The following is a 19,558-nucleotide window of genomic DNA, read 5'->3' as shown; positions in this document are numbered from 1 at the left end:
AATCGCTTTATCTCTTCTAAGCTTAAATACAAATACTAGATTTTCCCTTATCTTAGAATTTGTCAAGAATACGTATCAAACAAACATTGTCTCTGTCCCCCACTAATATCAACCCCAAGTAGAAGTTCACCCTATTCGATTCATCCCTACTCGATCCATTTCACAGAAAAATTTCCCGCCCACAAAGCAGTCGTCAAAAAACTATATAAGACATTGAAACACATGTAAACACGAGACAGCGTAAGAAAATCAGGAAACCTAAAAAGCGCATTAACAAATCAATTAGAATGTCTGAAGGGAGTAGCCAAATGTTGAAGTAACCCCAGTGATCCGTAAGTTCGTTTGGCTGACCTCTTCTCATCGCTTTTTGCCGCTCGAATCAAAGAATCTTAATGGTAATGCCGTCGATTGGCCCATTTACCAGCTCCACCGTGCTCGGATTTCACCACGCGAAAGGACATCCCTTCGACCCTCCTTTCTCCAACCCCTCCATCTTCTTCTTCTTCTTCGTCGCTTCTCATCTTTTTTTTCTTCCTCTTGCTTTCTCTTTTTTTTTTGCTTTCTCGCCAGGCCACGTTCTCGAAAAGAGGAGCTCACTGATTGGAAGGCTAATCACGCGCTACTCTCCATTACATTAATTAAAACTTAACTCTCAAGTTCGCCCGGTTACCAAGGCTATCTTGTCCGCCTGCAACATTCTCCGGCTCTTTCAAGCCGCGACGCTCGTTTTGTCCCCGTGTCAGTGGTTGTCAACTTTCGTCGAACGTTTGCGTGTCAATAAGGGGACAGCATGCTGGTTCGTTGAGTTATGGCACGGTTTCAGGGGCATTGTCGAGTTGCACGTTTCATCGAGTTTCATTCTCCAGGTTAGACATCGTGGCGTGGGTCGCGGTGATCTAAGTTTGTAATTGATATCGGAACGTTCGGTTGAGAATGTCTAATACTCGAGTAGTCGCGAATGCGTTGTGCACTTTTCAGAAGAAACTATACATTTGGAATCATTGGACGAGGTAGTTGTATATTTGAGACAATTTCACAGATGGACTTTTCTGGTTTGTTAATATAGGAGATTTTTTTACTTTTTGGATTTCGTTCATTTTTGTATTTATGAATTTTCAATTTTCGAGTATCAAACTGAACATCTTTCAGGTTTCGATCGTATAAGGTCTCTTTCACGGAAAAATTTCTAGACACTGGAATTTGTTATGTTGCAAAATTTTTAGTATTTCGATCTCTGGATTTTTCAGATCTTTAAACGGTCCACTTTTTTCATGTTCGTTATTCCAGTTTTTTAATTCACCTAATATCGAATAATCGAGTTCCTTAATGTGCAAAGCTTCAACTAGTTGAATAATGCTCTTTAGTGCTTTTCAAATTTCCAAATTACTTTAATTTCCTATTACATTGGATTTCTTTAATTATTATTGAATTATCTAATAATGCAATTTCTCTTGCTGTCCAATTCCCTCGCAATAGTGATTATCCCATGTTCTAATTTTCTAATTATCAGAATTCCTAATCCGAATATTCCAGATCCTCGATTTCCTAATTTTCTAGTTCCCTAAATTTCCCAGCTCAGAGCCTCGGAAATACTAACAATTTCCTAATTTTTCATTTACCAAACTTTCTCAATTTTCGTACAAAAGCCTAATTTCCCTTTAGAAATTTAATACGCTCGTAAATTGTCCACTATTTCAGTAATAAACTATGATAAATTAATTTTATGGCGAGAAAAGTAACTGGAAAGTGAATTTGTCGCATTGTAGTAAATTTATACTGTTGCACCGAAGACGTATTTTCTCAACGCCATTAAGTATACGAGTGCATCGATCGATATTTCTACTTGAACGCCTGTCTGTCTCTAAACGCCCATTTCTACTGCTCGTCCCTTTACCAGATGTAAGATACTAATATAAACTACTTACGTTTCCTCTTGTGTAAATTTGAAACTGACGATTATTTAATATATTCTTAAATTAACAGTGCGTCAGCATTTTATCATTCTACTGCACTTCATTATAAAATTAAGCTAAATGTTTTTAATAGAAAAGAAGAAAAAGAAAAAGATACTTGTAATGGATGAAATATTGGTATGAATGGAATTGTACATGAAAAATTGTTTTACAGTTTTAATATATTTCTCATCTTCCTAAAAATATGGTAATTATTCTTATTAAGATACCGTTGTCACCAGTCGTTTTACAGTCCTTAAAATCACGTTAGTTTAGGAATCTAAAAGACTATGACAGCTCGGTAAATTCGTGTCCTAATAATTTACAATATTTCCATTGCATTTCCAAATACGTCTTAAAATATAAATTTTATTTCGATTGCTCGTTAAAAACCAGGAATTAAATTAGACAAAGTAATTTCGAACAAACTTTCGTTCGATTCGTCGATGGAAAGAAAAAGTACAAAGGGGAACTGGGTAAAATCGAGCCTCGAGTATCGAACCGGAGAGACTGACGCTTCCGGTGCAACCCGCTGACCTTCCGCCACGCTTTTCGTGCGTTTTACACGGTCGACGCTCGACGAAACGTCAAAAATTAAGCGCCCCAACGCTGTACACGCGTTCTCTGCTCTAATCCTCGTGAAAGTTTTTCCCGCTTTGCTTTCTCGACGTTTTCAACTCGCAACGGGCGTTTATGATTTTTCCCCAAAGCTGTCCTAACACTGAGATTTACATTTACTAGTACTTAGGTTAATTTCCCCCACTTAAGCATTATCGTACCGGTAACGCGATTCCTTGGTTTACAGAAAATCTGCTCTTTTCTCTTCGAACGTGTAACAGTCTTCTTGAAATAATTTTTCAGAATAACAGAGAGAAAATTATTTAATGCGATAAATTATTCTATATTCTATACTACACGATTTTCTATATATCTGACATTTTATACTATACATGCAACAGTGTGCGTTTTCCATATCTCAAATTTTACGAAAAATTCAAAATGCAGATAAAAATTTCTCAAGTAGAAAGACGGTGTGATAGAAAAACCTGTGAAACAGTGACCTACTTGAACGTAAGAGAGCTAAAACTTCGAACACCGAGACGCCGTAAAATCGAGGAATAAGATAGGCAAAAAGGAGAAAGAACTACGGAGAACAGGACCAAAGAACGACAAGGGAATTAAGATCCTGAGGAATTTCAGAAGAACCGCCATTTTGCTGGATTTTCGCGGTTCCCGACGATGGCTGATCCTTCGTCGTACGGCGCCATCTATTCCGGGACGACGAGTAACGATACCCGGCCAAATAGAATTTTCGCAAAGTGCACGAAATGATCTCGCTAACCTTCTCTTTCCCCTCATTCTTCTTCGGCGCGGATATTAAGGTCACTCAGGAATATAAGAATCTCACAGAGAGAGGGAAAAGATAAAACGAAACGGAATAAAGGATTCTCATCTTGGGTCGCGTCTTATCGTTGATTATACTACTTTGCCCCGGAGTTTCATCGTCCCGCAGCCTTCCAGGGTTTCACGCGCTAAGAGAGCAAATAAACGAAATTCTGATAAACAATTTCGAAATATTTCACTCGGGTCCGCCTCGAACCGCGACCGCAAACCGCGTTTCCGCCAACTTGAAATTTAAACGGCCAGAGAAATCAAAAGATATTTAATATCAAACGAAATGAAACGTAATACTAATGGCGGAATAAAATGACGAAATCGTTTGGTGCTCAAGGGGCTGATTTTTATCGGCACTGACGGTGGGATCAATTATTGTGAGTTTGAAATTATATAAATGGCATTTTTATGTTTGAAATTATATAAAGAACTATTACCTTTAACCAATTTTTAATTGCATTCGTAAAATCTTTCGTATTACGTGATATTTGTCATCTCGAAATTACAGAAACTAATTAAACTCGCTACTTCTTTTCAAATTTTAATTATAAATGTTATAAAAAAAATGTTGCTCTTAACTAATTTCCTCCCTTCATCGAAGGAATTATATAATAGATACACAACAACTGAAAATACTCTTACTTTTTAAATTCCACTCCAATGTAAATGTGAGAAAAGCCTAAAAATCCTGAATTTGTAACATCTTCCTATTTTATGAACCCTTTTCTTTGAATTACGCCTTTTTAACTTTCTACGCTGTGAAATAGCGATCGCTGGGAAAAATTCTCTAGAATTTTCTGTATACGTTCCTCTTATACGTTCTTAAAAATTTCTCGGAATTCTCTGGTATCGAGTGAGGTTTTCTAATGTCTGAAGCGGAAATTCTCGTCTCTGGCCCGGAAGAAAAAGAAATTTCTATGCGAGGAGGAGGCACTCTTTCCCTGGCGGTAGCAGCTTATCGGTGATCGTCGCGGCTTAAAGGCGACGTTGAACGAAGCGCGCCCTGAGCTTCAACGCGATACCGGCGAGGACAGAAAGCGGCGACGCGCGTAGATACTGTCTGCTCGTACGACAGCGAACGCTCTCTCCGCGAAATTGGATCCTGGTCGTGGCGTAAGTTGCGGATAACGAGTGCTTGGATTTCGGGATTGGTGTATGTGGAATCGATAGTCGAACCGTGGAACCCACTCACTTCTCTACATTTCGCAACCAGATATTTTTCAATCAAATCCACTGGATTTTTCCGTATAGTAACGCGACGCGATATGTGGAACAATTTTGTGTAAGTTTTTTTTGTGCTCCTAATAGACATTTCGATTTACAAAGCATGCGACAACTTACAAAATGACAAAAATTATACCGTTATACTTCTTCAAACATTTTTAAACACATGTAAAGAATTTCAAGTTCTTCGAGTTACGATTGTCTACAAAATTTGTATCCAATAAGTCAATGAAAAATGTTGCCTCCAAATGGACAACTTCGAAAATAGTTCTCATTGCTTGACGGTAAAATATCACTATCAAATAAAGATCACTATCAAATAAAATAATCACTATCACCGTCAAACGTCTTCAAACTTCAGTCAATCCTCTTCAGCTCTTAATAAACCTTCAGTAAACCCAAATTACTCGTTTCCTGACGATAAAATATTAAAAGAATTTCGCGTTAAGATACAATACATCCTCAAACATTTTCAAATCTCATCCAACTTGAACTCCTAATAAACCTCCCCAGAGATACATCTCGTTACCTGACAGCAAAACATCCATCATAATATCGTGATACACACGAGTCCTTGGATCATCCCCTCCCAGTTAACCCGGAACCCTTCCGCCGCGGAATTTCGCCGGAGAAACGTTTTATACTGTGCTGTCGGTTGGCACGTCGCCTGGAGCGCTTTGTCGGAGGGTCCAGCCAACGAAGGGTGCAGTTAATTAATAAAAGCTCGGTGGCAGAGGATCGGGGGTGGTGTCGGGGGCTGACGCGGATAAAGGGACGCGAAATACGATCCGTGCATCGCTTCATATCGACGGCCGCCTGTCGATACCTAGCCAAACGTTCGTACACGCGCATACACACACACACACACACACACACACACGAGGCAGACTATATCTCACTTGCAATTCAAACGAGAGAGAGACTCACGTGTCCTGAATGAGGAACTTGTCGTCTTTGGTCTCGATGCAGCGGCCCTTGCTGGTCATCATGGACCCGTTCACAGTCACCAGCCCCTCGATCCCCGATTGAAACCAATGGCCGTTCCACTGCGCCGGAAACTCGCAACCTGCAACACACACATGCCGAAATATACACACCTGGTCGGGGGAGTTTTACATTTTTTTCATATGGCCGACAGTCGATAAATAAAAGCGCGGGATATAATCTGGCCTCGAGAATATGCAAACAGGAGGAAGAGATGGAAGAAGAGATGAAAGGACAGACTGTTACAGAGTGATAGGGTCTTCTGTGAGAGTGATTCGGAAGGTGGTTAAATATTGCGGGGTTTGGCTGCTTCTTTTTCTTCGTTTTTGTCGGCCAGTTTTCGTTTGCGTGTGGTATACAAGATCAGTTAGGTCATTGGGTTATCACTGTCACTACAACCGTCGATTTTTATGCATTTGTGAAAAATTGGAAGATGCGGAAATATGTAGAATTCAGATAATACGCAAAACTAGTCAGTGAAAGAAATTCCTGTTTAGGTTTCATTTCTTTCACGATATTTCTAAAAGAATGAATCGCATAAATTTTTCTTATTTGAGAAATAAGCGTTGTCTGCTTGTTATGGTATGTTATGAGCATATGTATGAGAAGTTTCGTTTTGTCCAGTTTCGATCCTTGAATTTTTATGTCCTAATATCGTTTTCATCTCAACGCAGGAAAACACTTTTAACGTTTGAGGAAAAAATTTTCGTGTGTACAACTACTACTAAAGTAAGTGTATCAATGAGAACTAACGTGGCAATCGTGGACTGACATTAAGATCAGAAAAAGGTATACATATATGATATTTTTTTCCTGTGATCCTCAAACGATATTTTCAAATCCTCGAGAATGGACGACGTTCAATCTGTGACTTCGAATTTCATTACAATATAATATTTCGCGGTGCGTTTATCAACAATAAAACATAATATCCAAACGTAATGAAGTCGATTGTTCGTTCACGGGCTATTATACGGAGAATTAATACGGAATACGGTGAAACAAAGAGTTAATGCAACGAAATATTCTACACCATCCAATTTTTTTATTGTGTGTTATGCTATTTGCATTTCTAAGTAATGAGGTAAATATTTAAATACTGTAAAATGAATCTCTTCCAGCCATTCGCGGTTAATAAATTAATTGCCATTATTAATGTGCTGCCATAGAAAAAGCAAGAATAATAATTATTCTGAATATCTGCATATAATACATAATTGCATGTACTTTTCATATGCAGGAATAATTTAATAATATAAAATAATGTATACCGTGAGAAAATATTTCTTTTCTTATTTTTACGATAAACCAACTATAAGAAGATTATTATGTCTCACTGTATGTAGCTACGATAATTTAGAAATAAAATCCCAATAATTCAATATCTCGCAAATCTTTTAATTGAAACACGTCTTGCAAAGAACAAACAAGTGTCCATGTAGTTTTTCATATTACATAAATATCAATTGGATAAATAATCCACGCTATAGCCTTCATTAGGAGTCACGAAACGAAAATTATTAAAACGGAAGTCGTTACATCCTCCTGCCCTCGTCGACAGTACGAGGAATTATCCTTACCTCGCGGTGTCCTTTTAAGCTGGCTGCCGCCGAAAGGACCAGCGGAACGGTAATTAATTAGTAATTATATCAGAACGGAGGAAAAGCGGGCGCAGCGTCGAAACTCACCTCGATAACTTTGCTTTCTGACCTAACTCTAATTTCTGCTAATTATATCGTGGCCGTGTCTGCTTGCCTTCTCGCGACTTTCACCACTACCACGAGGACTATCGGGCGTGACAGCGGTAGTTTTACAGGGTTGGTTAGGTTAGTTACCTCTGCAGACTATCGTTTCCTTCTATTTCTTTTATGTGCTTTCTTTTAGGAGGGAACTGGAGTGCGATGGGGAGGGATCTTTATTCGTGGGTTGAAGTTGAAAGAGATTAGGGGTGAAACAGAAGGTTGTTTCGGGGGATTTTTATGGCGTGGATTGATCGGTTGCTACAGGATTAGGAATTGTTTATTGGATTTTGATTATCACGCTGCGTTTTGTTTTCGCGTTTAGGAAATTTTCTCGAATTATGTTAAAAGCAAATTCTGTTCAAGACTATTTGTATGGTGATTTCTGGCAGGTTATTGAATAACAATGATCGAAGCAATGCGGAAGAAATAATGTAAAGTTCGTGGAACAATAGTGTAGGAATTGGGAAATGTTTATTGGATTCCAATTATTTGTACGATTCATTAATATGCCTATTATACTACATTAATTTTCTTTCAACAATTTTGGCAACCTTCTTCGTACTTCTGTGTCGACTTTGTTCAACGTTTAAGGACTAACCGAAAATATTATTCATAACCCCAAGAAGATTAATAGCTAGTTCTATATATAGTATATACCGCCCTATGAAATTCAGATTTCAGAAAAACACGATTTCCATTTAACCTGGAAAAACCTTTCCTATATCTCAACGTTCTACAAAAACCAGTTCAATCATCGAAAAATCAGCCTTGCCGAAAAAGTGCCATTCACTCAATCTCCACCTCGAAGACAGTTCGAACGTCGAAAGAAACGACTCGAAAAAAGGCATAAAAACCTAGCGACATCGGAAGGGAGGGATAGCCGCGGAGATGCTCTCAAGAAAATACACGTCGTAAGAGCAGCGACGTTATAAAGCAATGACGATAATGGCCGTGGAAAGCGCGGCACGGTTCGCTGAACGCGAAAACCAAACCTTCCTCCTCATTCTGGGCGAGACGCATCTCCTAGTACATTTAAACAATTGCAGCGAATTTTCAGGCTGGTCATGGTCAATGAGTATCTAGAAGAATAAGAAATTCGCAAAGTATAACACGATTACCATGTTTCTATCGACATTAAACTAACCTAACCTCACTCTGCAATTTCTATGTTAAACGTCTATTTTCTCATATCGTACTGGAAGAATCCAATCTCTTAAATCAGCTCTTTCAACTCTATATCGTCACTCAGAATAAAAACTGGGTAAAGAAGAAAGACGTTTATGGATGTAATTGAACGTAACCTCGCTTTTCAACCTTAACTGGACTTCCATCTATATTTATGCGTGTGCATCGTCTATGCGGTCTATACATTTTTGCAAATGGTTCCCCATAAATGCGTAAAAATTCCCACAAATGTATAAAAACCCGTAATATAATTGTAACAAATTTCAGACAATTATACAGAATTACTGGGCATAAACAGGATTTTCGCAAACCTTGAAAGACAGAATGACCGAAATCAGTAGTTTCTAGCAAGAACAAAGATAATCCCATTGGAACATTCTCAGAATATTTCGGACATCTCGTTTGGCGACTGTCTTGTAAAAATGGAGAATCTCCTTAAGGAGATCGGATTATCCGGCAATCGATACCGTTTCCACAGTCGTGTTGTCTACTTGTAGCGAAGGATTACAAGTTGAAGACGTGGCGATTAAACATTGCTTTGTCCGTGCCGTGTTATTTTGCATTTAATAAGTCCGAGTGTTTCGAAATCCTGCCAGCCGGATGGAATCTCCTCACGATTTCTCGAAACGTAATCCAACCTTTTCCTTTTCTCTCTTGTCTGCCTTTGTGTTTCTCTGTTTCCGTCTACGCGTTTTTCTTAGCGCGATTACTTCGAGGTTATTGCACCAGTCGGAACACCGGGAATGTAGTTCTCGAATGGTGGTAAGCGTGCATCAAGACGATTCAAGGAATGGAGGTTTTGGACTGGTTCTGTGGTCTGTTCTGAGTTCTGCGATAGCTGGGACGAGGAAATATGGGGATGGGTGAAATTGTTCGGCCTCGGATGAATTTTTAGAGATGCCGAAGCGTCGTTTGATGCTTTCGCAAGTTGCAAGGCGATTAGGATAGATATATCTGGGCTGGGATGTTGAGGTTAGGACGCCGAGAGAAATGAATTTACTAAAACGATGGTCAGGTATTTTTGTAAAGCGAAAAATGGTTAAATATATAATACAATACCAAATTGTCTCTCTAAAAGTAAAGACAAAATGTCGAATAAAAGAGAACCATACGATTAATGAAACTTGGATTCCCTTTACCCCCCCCACTTTAGATTCATTCTACGAAATGGTGTTCGGGAAACTCATCCTACAACAGAGCTGCTTTAATCCTCTCTTATTTCCCCATAATTGTTTGCCCGTGGTGCGTTCTTTATGGCGAGGATCACGACACGCGCGTTGACAGTGCGTGTTTCGTAGTTTTTAAAACGAATTGCTCCCCGTTGAACAGATGTACCGAGTGTCCTGTAATTGCCAGACCCAGAGGGCTCGTAAAGTCGTAGGCGGTGCATGCGACCCAATGTTTTGCGTCGAGAAGTTAGGTTAGGACATTCCTGGAAGATGTTACGAGCTGCTTGTTAATTTTCGGCACGTGATACGATCGTCTTTTTCGCAGAAATTGACCCCCTCTGAATAGAGTTTAATGAAAGGGTATTCGTTGATTTCCTGATCAGCGTAAAGCACAATGCCTACGAGTCTCGAAACAGGTAATTGGAAGGGATAATATTTTACGCTCCTTTTAATTTTAATCGAGGGTTAATGATTCTAGGGTTTTGAAATTTTTTATTATACTCGCGTACAAAAGTTCCTTTAAGAAAATTTATACGCTAATATAACTACCAAACACCATCCAGATCCCATCAAAATCTGTTCAGAATCCGCAAAAAACTACCACAGTGAATGCACAGGGAATTTATTTTACCGATCCAACGGCAATCTTCCACTAGTCTAACTTTCTTCATATTAAAACACAGTGGAGTCTGGTGCAGCCCGTAAATCACTGCTGGAAAGCATGGAGAAGGTTGCCGGAGCATGTGGCAGCGAGTCGCCAGACGAATCAATCGCTCGTCAGAGGGCTTAAAAAATAGATTATCGAAGGTGGTCCAGTCTGGAAATTACCGGAACTCCGGCAAACGATTGGAAACTCTACCGACCAACGATTTCCAGATTAGGGCTCCATTTACGCGGCAGGTTAATTCGATTTTTATGTAGCGAGACCGTAGAAGCGTCTCCGCGCGGGGGTGGATGATCGAGGTTTCAGCCCGGGGAATAACTTGATTAAAATAATCTATCACCCTGGCGGGTGACAAGGGTGATTGGCTATCCGAGTTAAATATGATGGAGCGGCCACTTTTCCATACACGTACACATCGACACCGTACAATCGGAGACCTGGTGACCACCCCTTTCCCTGGTCTCGCGCTATCTTCCTCTATCGTGTCGTCTCTCAGTATCGACAGAGGCAAATTGATTGGTAATATGTGGCCACTGGCCGTCCGCCTATCTCCGTGACATTTACCAACGGAAATGCCTCGTTTTTCCGATATCCGAACCCGAAAGAGCCGTTGAAAGGGCTTTTACTGGAGGAAATGAATATTACACCGGTGTAGCTGGCGTAACTGGCCAACGGGAACCCGGGTTCTGATATTACAGTCGCCCCGCTGCAACGAGAGACTAGCGGCAGTCAACAGCTCCGGCCTCTAGATCAACCTGAACGTATGAGATTCGAGATCTGGAGAGACGCGTGTTTCCCTGCGATATCGTTGCGAGGCTATGGCCCGTTTGATCTGTAATCGACACTGGTTTCCTTGGAAATTCTGCTTCGATAGGTTGATTCATTCAGAGTATTTTTTAAAAATAGAGTCGAAGAGTAAAAGCAACGATGGTTGGACGAAGGATGGCAACAGTAAGTGGATGTGACTGGATCGTTTTGCCGAATTTACATGATGAGAGGTTAAGAGAGAATGAGATCAGAGGGGGAATCATGAATTATTTTAGAGATGTCTGGTATTTTCTTAACGGAGATGATACGATTCGTTCGATGAACAATGCGCAGAATTATTAACGAGGATGATGCGATATGACAAACAATACGAATATTATCCGGCTCATCATGAATGGATTACTCTGTTAAAGTCACATCATAAGAAGTTATTAGAGGCATCAAGGGGAATATGATGAATTACTTTATACGCGTGTATGTCACTGTCGCGGCAAACGAGCGGCACGATATTCGCCGTGTAACGTGAACCACGTGGTCAGTTAGCCGGAAGCATACAGCCCGATCGATTCTGAACGATAGACGGGCGCGTTAAGAGGGTCGAGCCCCCAACATTGTCACGAGCATCTCAACGGGGATGATTGGCACGTTCATCTTTGATACGTCGGCCCGTCGATCGAATTCAGACACGCCACCTAATTCCTATATATCTGTATCCGACGCTGTCACTCATACTGTTTTCCACGTTCTGTGGATCTGTCGCGCTGCCGCGCGCTCCAAGCCTCCACCGGTGAACTCTGAACTGCACTTGGTCCGCGCAACTCACAATTAGCTAATGATCCCGGCCCTTGCACCATTCGTCACTCTCGAAAGCGCGTGTTTTCAGATTCACGGCAGACCCTTTTTCGCGATGGAGGAATTGCCTCGCCTGGTTCTCTCTCTTCAGTTTTTTCTTTCCTCCCCCTTTTTACCGTCGATAGAATACGTCAGGGTGGAATATAGGTCGCGCGAGAAGCCGTGTTTCGGTTTCAACCATGGAACCAAGTGGTCCGTGGCGTCGTGTTTTAATTTGGCAGAATTTTTTGTCTACCTCTGCACTTGAGTTTCTTTCGGCAATAGTCTAACGCTTCGATACGCGGCTGCCTCTTTCTCGGTATTTCGCTGATTCAAAGAAGATCTTTGCTTTCGTCGATTGCGGACAGCTCTTCAATTTTTTAAATACGCGTGTAACACCTTGTGGTCGTCTGTTGATTCAAAAATCGATTCGATCCGTTTCCTTCCTCTTTCATTCGTTGTATTTTACATTCTTAAGAATCACAAGCGATAGAAATATTTTGTAACTTTGATTTTTAATTTGACGGAATTTTTTAATTCCTGTTTTTGTAGTTTTTTTCAATAATATCTGCACCTGTCGATGTGTGTTTTGAAGGAAATTTCAGGGCAATAAATGCTTGCTGCTGCATTTTTTCTTCCTTTTATTCTCCAAATCATCGTGTTATATTTTACTCTAGAAATGACTTAGTTATATATTTCATTCGAGTTATTTGCTGGAAAGGGCGGATATACGTAAGCTAATGAAAATTGCTGTTTCAACTTCGTTTAAACCTGTTTTAAACCTTTTAACGTCCGGGTCTAAAACTGCAGTATAAAATAGTTAAATTAGAAGACCGCTTGTTTAACGGTTCAAACTTTGTTTAACTCGAAACCCACTTTCTTTCATTATCCATATTCTTTACGTTTCTCCAAATATTTAAACATCATTTTCGTGTATAATTTAACAGAAGGGGAGGAAGAACACCGTCATCCAAGTAATTATTTCACGTTTTCAAAGCCCCAAAGAATTTCATTAAAACGTTGATTCATTATAGCTCGATATATGGTATCGCCCCAATAACGGACGTTGATAACACAGAAAAATTAAAAACGAGTTCAAATATTCGTTCCACCTCCTGTATCAATTTCACCAAAAAGTGGAACATTCATTACGTATCTGTAATTCGTACTAACGAACAATAAAATCCTTTTATTTATCGCAACGGGCATATACAGAATCGAAGCTAACCTAACAGTACAAAACACTTTTCCATCGTTCTATGATTTAACGTAGGATTTTTATTTGTTTAGAATATTTTAGAATATTTGAAAAAATATTGTGCAAGTTTGTCAGAATGCGATGTATGATTCAAAAACATTTTCAAATAAACAATTTATGAAACAAACAGGGAGACAAAATAAAAATTATTTGGCAAGTCTTTTCAGAGATTTACAACATTGCTGTATTTTCCATTAACTTACATTTTATTCTTCTTGTCCCTCTAAAATTCTTCTAAAACGCAGAAAACTTTCGCTCAATCCACAAACTATCTCTTCCCCCATATCCATACCACCAAATCGAAAGAAGACGCGATCACAGTGCGTATAATTCATTGGAAAAGAAAACCATACGTTCGTCAACGCAACGACCATGGAACACGCCCATGGAAAAAAGGGGAAAAGGGAAAAAAGCAGGCCGATCGGCGTGTTTACAAAGTAATTACATAGCCATCGGCACACACCGTTCAACAGACGCGCAAACAGCCCCAAATGGATTTTCCATGGGTGCAAAAACGCGAGGCAAAAATCCCGCATCCGCTTCGAATCGCGCGTTCAACTATTTAATCTGTACACACGATACGACCTAGAAAAAGCCAACGCAGCTTTCAAACTCGAAACCGAGGAACTATGTATCGATTTGGGAAAATAAGGCACCCTGGAGTTTCTCCCCATCGAATTAGAGCAACGTACAAAAATTTCACTTTTCACGTTTGTCAACGTATACAGAGACTTTGTAGTTGCCCAAAGCTCGGTACGCTGTTCAGCGATCCAAAAATTGTCGTTTTCCACGATTTTCGAACGAAACATCTTCTTCCTAGCCTTTTGGCGATTTCAAAATTTTTGTTCAGAAAAATATGTTCTCTCCACTTTTAGCTATTTCATACCAGGATATTCCACTTTAATAGTAAAGCGACAAAGAACTAAAGAACATGAAGAAATATATATTTGTCACATCTTCTCTTCGATCTACTTGTCTATTGGTCCTATGAAATCAATTTTATCGTGTCATAGTAATAAATTAATAATGCAGAATATAATGTTATTTTTTATTTGTGACTTTGTGATTACGATAAATTACGTCCTATCAGGAACCAGCAAGTGTTTTACTTTACTTTCGTGCAACGATGTATGTAAGGGAGGGAAGTTTTTCGTTTACAGAGAAACTGAAGTCTGGCATTTTCTAAATTGAGATAGAGAAGCGCCGTGACGATTTCGTAGCGTTCCTTCTTCGTTTCTTCGCGTCTCGTACTCGCTGAGCGAAACTCACCCCTCGCGAGATGCTTTCTTCCCTATTCCGGTACTCCACGCGCTACCGATCCGATTTCTTTCGTCGGAAATTAAATACACAGCCGAGCATCCCTTCTCTGGTAACCACACCCTGCTACTTGTTGAGGCTGCGTCTAAGAAATGTTTATTTCGTCGGATGGAATACGTGGCGAGCCACGATTCATGCACAAGGTCTACTTTCGAATGAAAATATTTTAGTCGATTTCAGTCCAATAACAATAGAAAAATTGTGATAAATTGTACGAGTCTGCTTATATTCTATGTCAGAAAACAAATTTTCCACTAAATTCATAAAAATGCAAAGATAAAAACCACATAAATCGTGCAGATTCTATAGATCATCCAAAAATCTCTTTGTAAAAGCAAACATAATGCAATTTACGAATATATTTAGCGAAAGATCAATATAGACAGAAAGATCAGGAATAGATATCCTAAATATGTAAAAAGTGACTCGCAGCACATTTTAGCGCAGCGTATTGAAGATTCTGTTGTACTGTTATTGAAGATTCGTGAAAATATCGTCATTTTAAAATGGGAAACTATTTTCGTAAATATTAGAAACCATATTGCCTCTCTGCTTACTAATTTCTTTTTGATTCAAAGCAAAGTCGAGGATTAATATCCCAAGACTCTTTCAGACTTCACTCCTCCCATCGAGTCTCTTATTTGAATATAGACGAGGGTTAATTTTCCTGTCTTTCCATTGAAACAAGTCATTTTAGTAAACGAGATTATAACAGTGCAATTACTCGGGCCAAGCCTTTCCTAACAATAAGAAAAGGATCTTCAAAAACTTCAAATTCGATTCCAAACCTGATTCGACGAAGAGAACTATTTTACAGGAACCAGCAATTATCGAGCCATCAGGCTCGAAACAACGCCGCGACACTAATTAAAACGCCAAAAGGAAGGCCACGCTTTGACAAACAACGTACCCAACCCCCTTTCAGGTTCATTAAACGTTCCGCCATTTAGCAGCAATGCCGAGGAATTTATTAGACCAGCCAGCCTCGATCGTCTGGCTCGATGGAAAAACGAGAACGGCTAATTATTTGCCCTCCCTTGGCCCCTTGTCGATCGTGTCACGCACAAACCACCCCCTAGACCCTTCACCATTTCTCTGTTCACCAACTCACGCGCGAATTTTGCGGAAATAATAAGGCTTCGGGCGATTTTCCTTTGCCACATTCTATTCTCTTTGTATTCTCCTTTTTATTTTATTCTCCGACAAAACAAAAAACGAGACAAAGGGCCGCAATTTTCCACCGATCGATATTTAACATTTGTCGTTTTTGATACTCAAAATTAATAACCACGACGTAAATTAAGTTCTAATTTATCTCAATAGTATCCGACATTGTATTTTATTTAAGTTTCATTTAAAACGAAAGAAACAAGTTCCATTTACGGAGAATTCCAAGTTTTATTGTTCGTTAAACGTAAGTAAGTTTCTATATTAATATGGAAAAGTTGCCATTTCATTTCGGAGATATATAAGCTTCTACATCAATATAGTAAAGTTTCTGTTTCCCTTCAAATATATACACTCTATATTGATATAGAAAAGTTCCTGTTTCGTTTCAATTACACACCCTATCGAAACTTTAGTCACTAAGTGCTCCATAGAAGCCAGAAATTAAAAAAAAAAGACGGACAAATTTTCTCTAGCCGTTTTATTTCCCAAAAAGACACGATGGATCGTCAAGGAGAGGGGGTGGCTCGGGGTGGGCGTTTTCAATATCTGCTGTATTTCCGGCAGCATCGTTTCCACCCCTCTGGATATCTGGCAGGGGTAACATTGTACGCACCCCGTCACTACATTTTAATATTTCGGCATTCAATGATACCCCCTCGTCCGTTACTCGCGACCCACCCCCTTCGCTAAAACGCACGCAGATGTGCTCAACTTGTATGAAGAGTTTAAATGTGATATGTGGTGAATTTCAAGGGAACTAATTGGGTCTCTTAATGGTGGAGGTTTGTGGGAGGGGGTGATTGAATCATCAAGTGGGAAAGTGTATGTGATTTTAGGGGTGAAAAATGTGTGTCTGGGGGAGGATATTGATGGATGGCGTGCTGTATACTTTTTCCTTTTATTTTAAAACAGGAACATAGGTATTGGACAGATTATACGCCACTGAGTTAATTAAGGTAGACAAAGTTGAACTTACTGAATGGTTCATGGAAATTTTAATGCATAATTGGTATTATTATTAGTGGCATTTCGTCTAATATGATGTTAAAGATATTGTTTCATCTATTCTTTATATTATATTTTTATTATAATATATAACAAACGATAATAGTAACATTACCCTTACAAAAAAAGGATAATAAAACGAATTCGAGGAAGGATTTATCAAATCCATTGGACAAAAAGAAAGTCTGTGAAGTTATCTTTTAAAGTAACAGAGGTGAACGATTTCGTAGGGCGCAGAGGGTCGTGAGGGATTCAAGCGACGTTGTAACAGCACGATAATCGCATTGCTGATTAATTCGTGGACGGTTTTGGATATGCCTGCTTCGATACGAATCACAATGGATTGTATCAAAGGGAATTATCAAAGAGACGAAACGAGCCTGCAGAGCGAAATTAATTCCCCGGACTAACCTTTATTTACAGAAACCGGAAGATGATGGGACGCCATTAGAGAAACCACGAGGTTACAATGCAAAAACGATATTACTGAAATTTCGACTAGACTATTGATATTTTTTATGAGTTTTCCATTAATAATTCTACAGAATTTTCGTATGCTTTTCTCTTTCTGTGAAATGTAGCAATTTATATGAGTCGTACTTTAAGCGAAAATACGAATGTTCGCAGTATAACCTCTTTAAACGATGAAAAAGAATCGTTATTGCAATCTCGATCACTTAACGGATCAATTAAAAGAGCACGTTGCTCGTCATTAACATAATTAGCGGCAATTAATGCGCGTAATGGCAGAAGGAAGGTGGAAAAAAAATAAAAGCAGAATGGAAATTTCATTGCTGTATCGCGCGATCGTTCCTCCAAGTAATCACTTTACCTTCTATTCAATTTCGTTCTAGTAATTCCAAATAACACGCTCGAAAATTATACGACGACTATCACGTTCAAAGAATCTATACTAGACTATAGCCTAACAATACACAGTTCGTGTAAGCATTAAACGCTTCAATTTTTCAACATTTAAAATATATTAATATTCGTCCTTCTTGTGCATTGTGTCAACAGATTCGTCACTTTATAAAATCTGCATAAGAACCAAAATATGCAAATGATTATTTTCGTGTCAAGTGTGGACAATTAATTTCGCCTGTCCATCGTTCATCGAACATCTGTCATCCAAGAATTCTGAGCAAAGTTTGAGCCTCACTGGCGGTCGTTATATAAAATTGTCGAGCGAACACGGGGAATTCGGAAAGGGAAAGGAAGCAAGCTAACCCGGGCCAGCCCAGCCTCTCTCTTTATAATGCACCCCTCTCCCATAACTGTATATTTCACGGATTCACCGACTAACGCGGCCAGAGAATCCCAGCACAGGCGTATTCAAATGCTTCCACTCCCTCGAATTGTGCGTTGAAACGTGAATTATACGCGCCTCGTGTGATACTTCGACGGGATTTCCTGCGGATTCCGCGCGAGACTTCCCCATAAACGCGTGCCCCTTGCTTGCCACCCGACTAGCAATATCGTTCTTTCGATGGAGAAGCATTTTTTAGCTGGACCTGTTGGGCTTTCGAGTCGAGATTTTGTCCGATGGCTCCATAATATTACGAGCTTTTACGATACGACGTCACGGCGCTGTGTATTTTGGGGACTTTTATGAATTTGAGGTTAGGATCATAAGGAAATTTAGGGGATTGGGAAAATTCAAATACGATTTAATCTCCACCTACACCCAAAACTTCTATCGCGACTTTCAGCATCCCAGAAAAAGAAACATCAAAAAGAGACCCAATCGAACCGAATATCAATAACGTTCCCTCAAAGGAAAAGCTCTCGACCATGTTTGTACTATAAAGTGATCCTCAAATGCCTATTTAGAGGTCATCAACGCACTCCAGATCCATGACGAATTATCTCAACTTACCCTTCGCTTACACCTAAACCTTTGTTACCACTTTCAACCACAAAAGAAAAAAAACACGAAAAGACAGATCCAACGAAAGGCAATATTAATAGTTGTGCCTGCAAAGAGAAGTCTCGACCAATCTCCCACCACGAAGCAATGCTCAAACAGTTGGAGAAAGTCTAAACCAGCCAACAGGCACCTTGGTCAAACAAAACCACACAGAATAGGAGAATCGACATAGGTCGTCCAAACATGGTGGAACGTGATATTCCTCGACGAGGCTTGGAAATCCATCGGCAACTTTCATTAAGCCTCGCGTATTAGCGCCTCGCCACGGGGCAGGGTCGTGGTTATAAATAACAATAAGGGCCCGTGCGGACGGCAAACATCGTAAAACCTTTGGTAAACACAGGGGTGGCTTCGGTCCTGGGAGGAATAAGTTCAGACGTTCAGACCAAGGGGGTGGCGACGCGCCATGAGACCACAGAGTCTGGGATATCGCTTCGTGGCCGGAATACACCGAGCTGGAACAGCGTGCACATGTTGAAATACGAATTGGGAAGCGTGCTTCGTCGCGACTCGCCGGGATATTCCGCGATTTAGGAGGGGGCCAAATATACGCTGGTTGCATGGCACGGCTGCTTTATGGGGAAACTCCAGGGAAAATGGGTTTGCGCCGGTAGCTGCCGGCGACTCGTGTCAATGGGAGATTGAGATTGATGATTCCGCTGTTTATAATTGACGCTGTGTACTTTACGGCAGGGATAGACAGAAACTAGGTGGCCTGCACCTACGGAAGCTAGGAGTTTATTTTGTGGTGCTGAATATTATGGTTAGAGCAAAATCTGCTTGTTCTCTGACGACCTACTAGGCAAAATTTGGTAAGGGAGGACATTTGGACAGACTTTTCAGGAATTCTTATTTTGGTTACAAGGGATCTCGAATATCTGATTTTAAAATTCCATTAAATGTTAGTGACGACTGACAGAACATTCACTTTCAGTCTGAAACTCGACCGAAGTATCCTAACTTC

At 39.9% G+C, this 19,558-nt stretch overlaps 1 protein-coding gene across 3 annotated transcripts in view; it reads right to left on the bottom strand.

The window, feature by feature from the left end:
• The window catches only part of LOC126874834 (uncharacterized), a 318,734-nt gene that overhangs the window by 86,070 nt on the left and 213,106 nt on the right, over positions 1-19,558 (bottom strand). For all 3 annotated transcript variants that reach the window (XM_050637322.1, XM_050637321.1, XM_050637323.1), the window contains one exon: positions 5,499-5,637. In XM_050637322.1, coding sequence (XP_050493279.1) covers positions 5,499-5,637 — 139 coding nt within the window. The remainder of the gene's footprint in view (positions 1-5,498; positions 5,638-19,558) is intronic.

The sequence above is a fragment of the Bombus huntii genome, chromosome 16 (assembly GCF_024542735.1).
Source record: "Bombus huntii isolate Logan2020A chromosome 16, iyBomHunt1.1, whole genome shotgun sequence".
Lineage (NCBI taxonomy): Eukaryota > Metazoa > Arthropoda > Insecta > Hymenoptera > Apidae > Bombus > Bombus huntii.
Note: the sequence above shows the minus strand (reverse complement) of the source record. Positions and strands in the feature narration are given on the sequence as shown.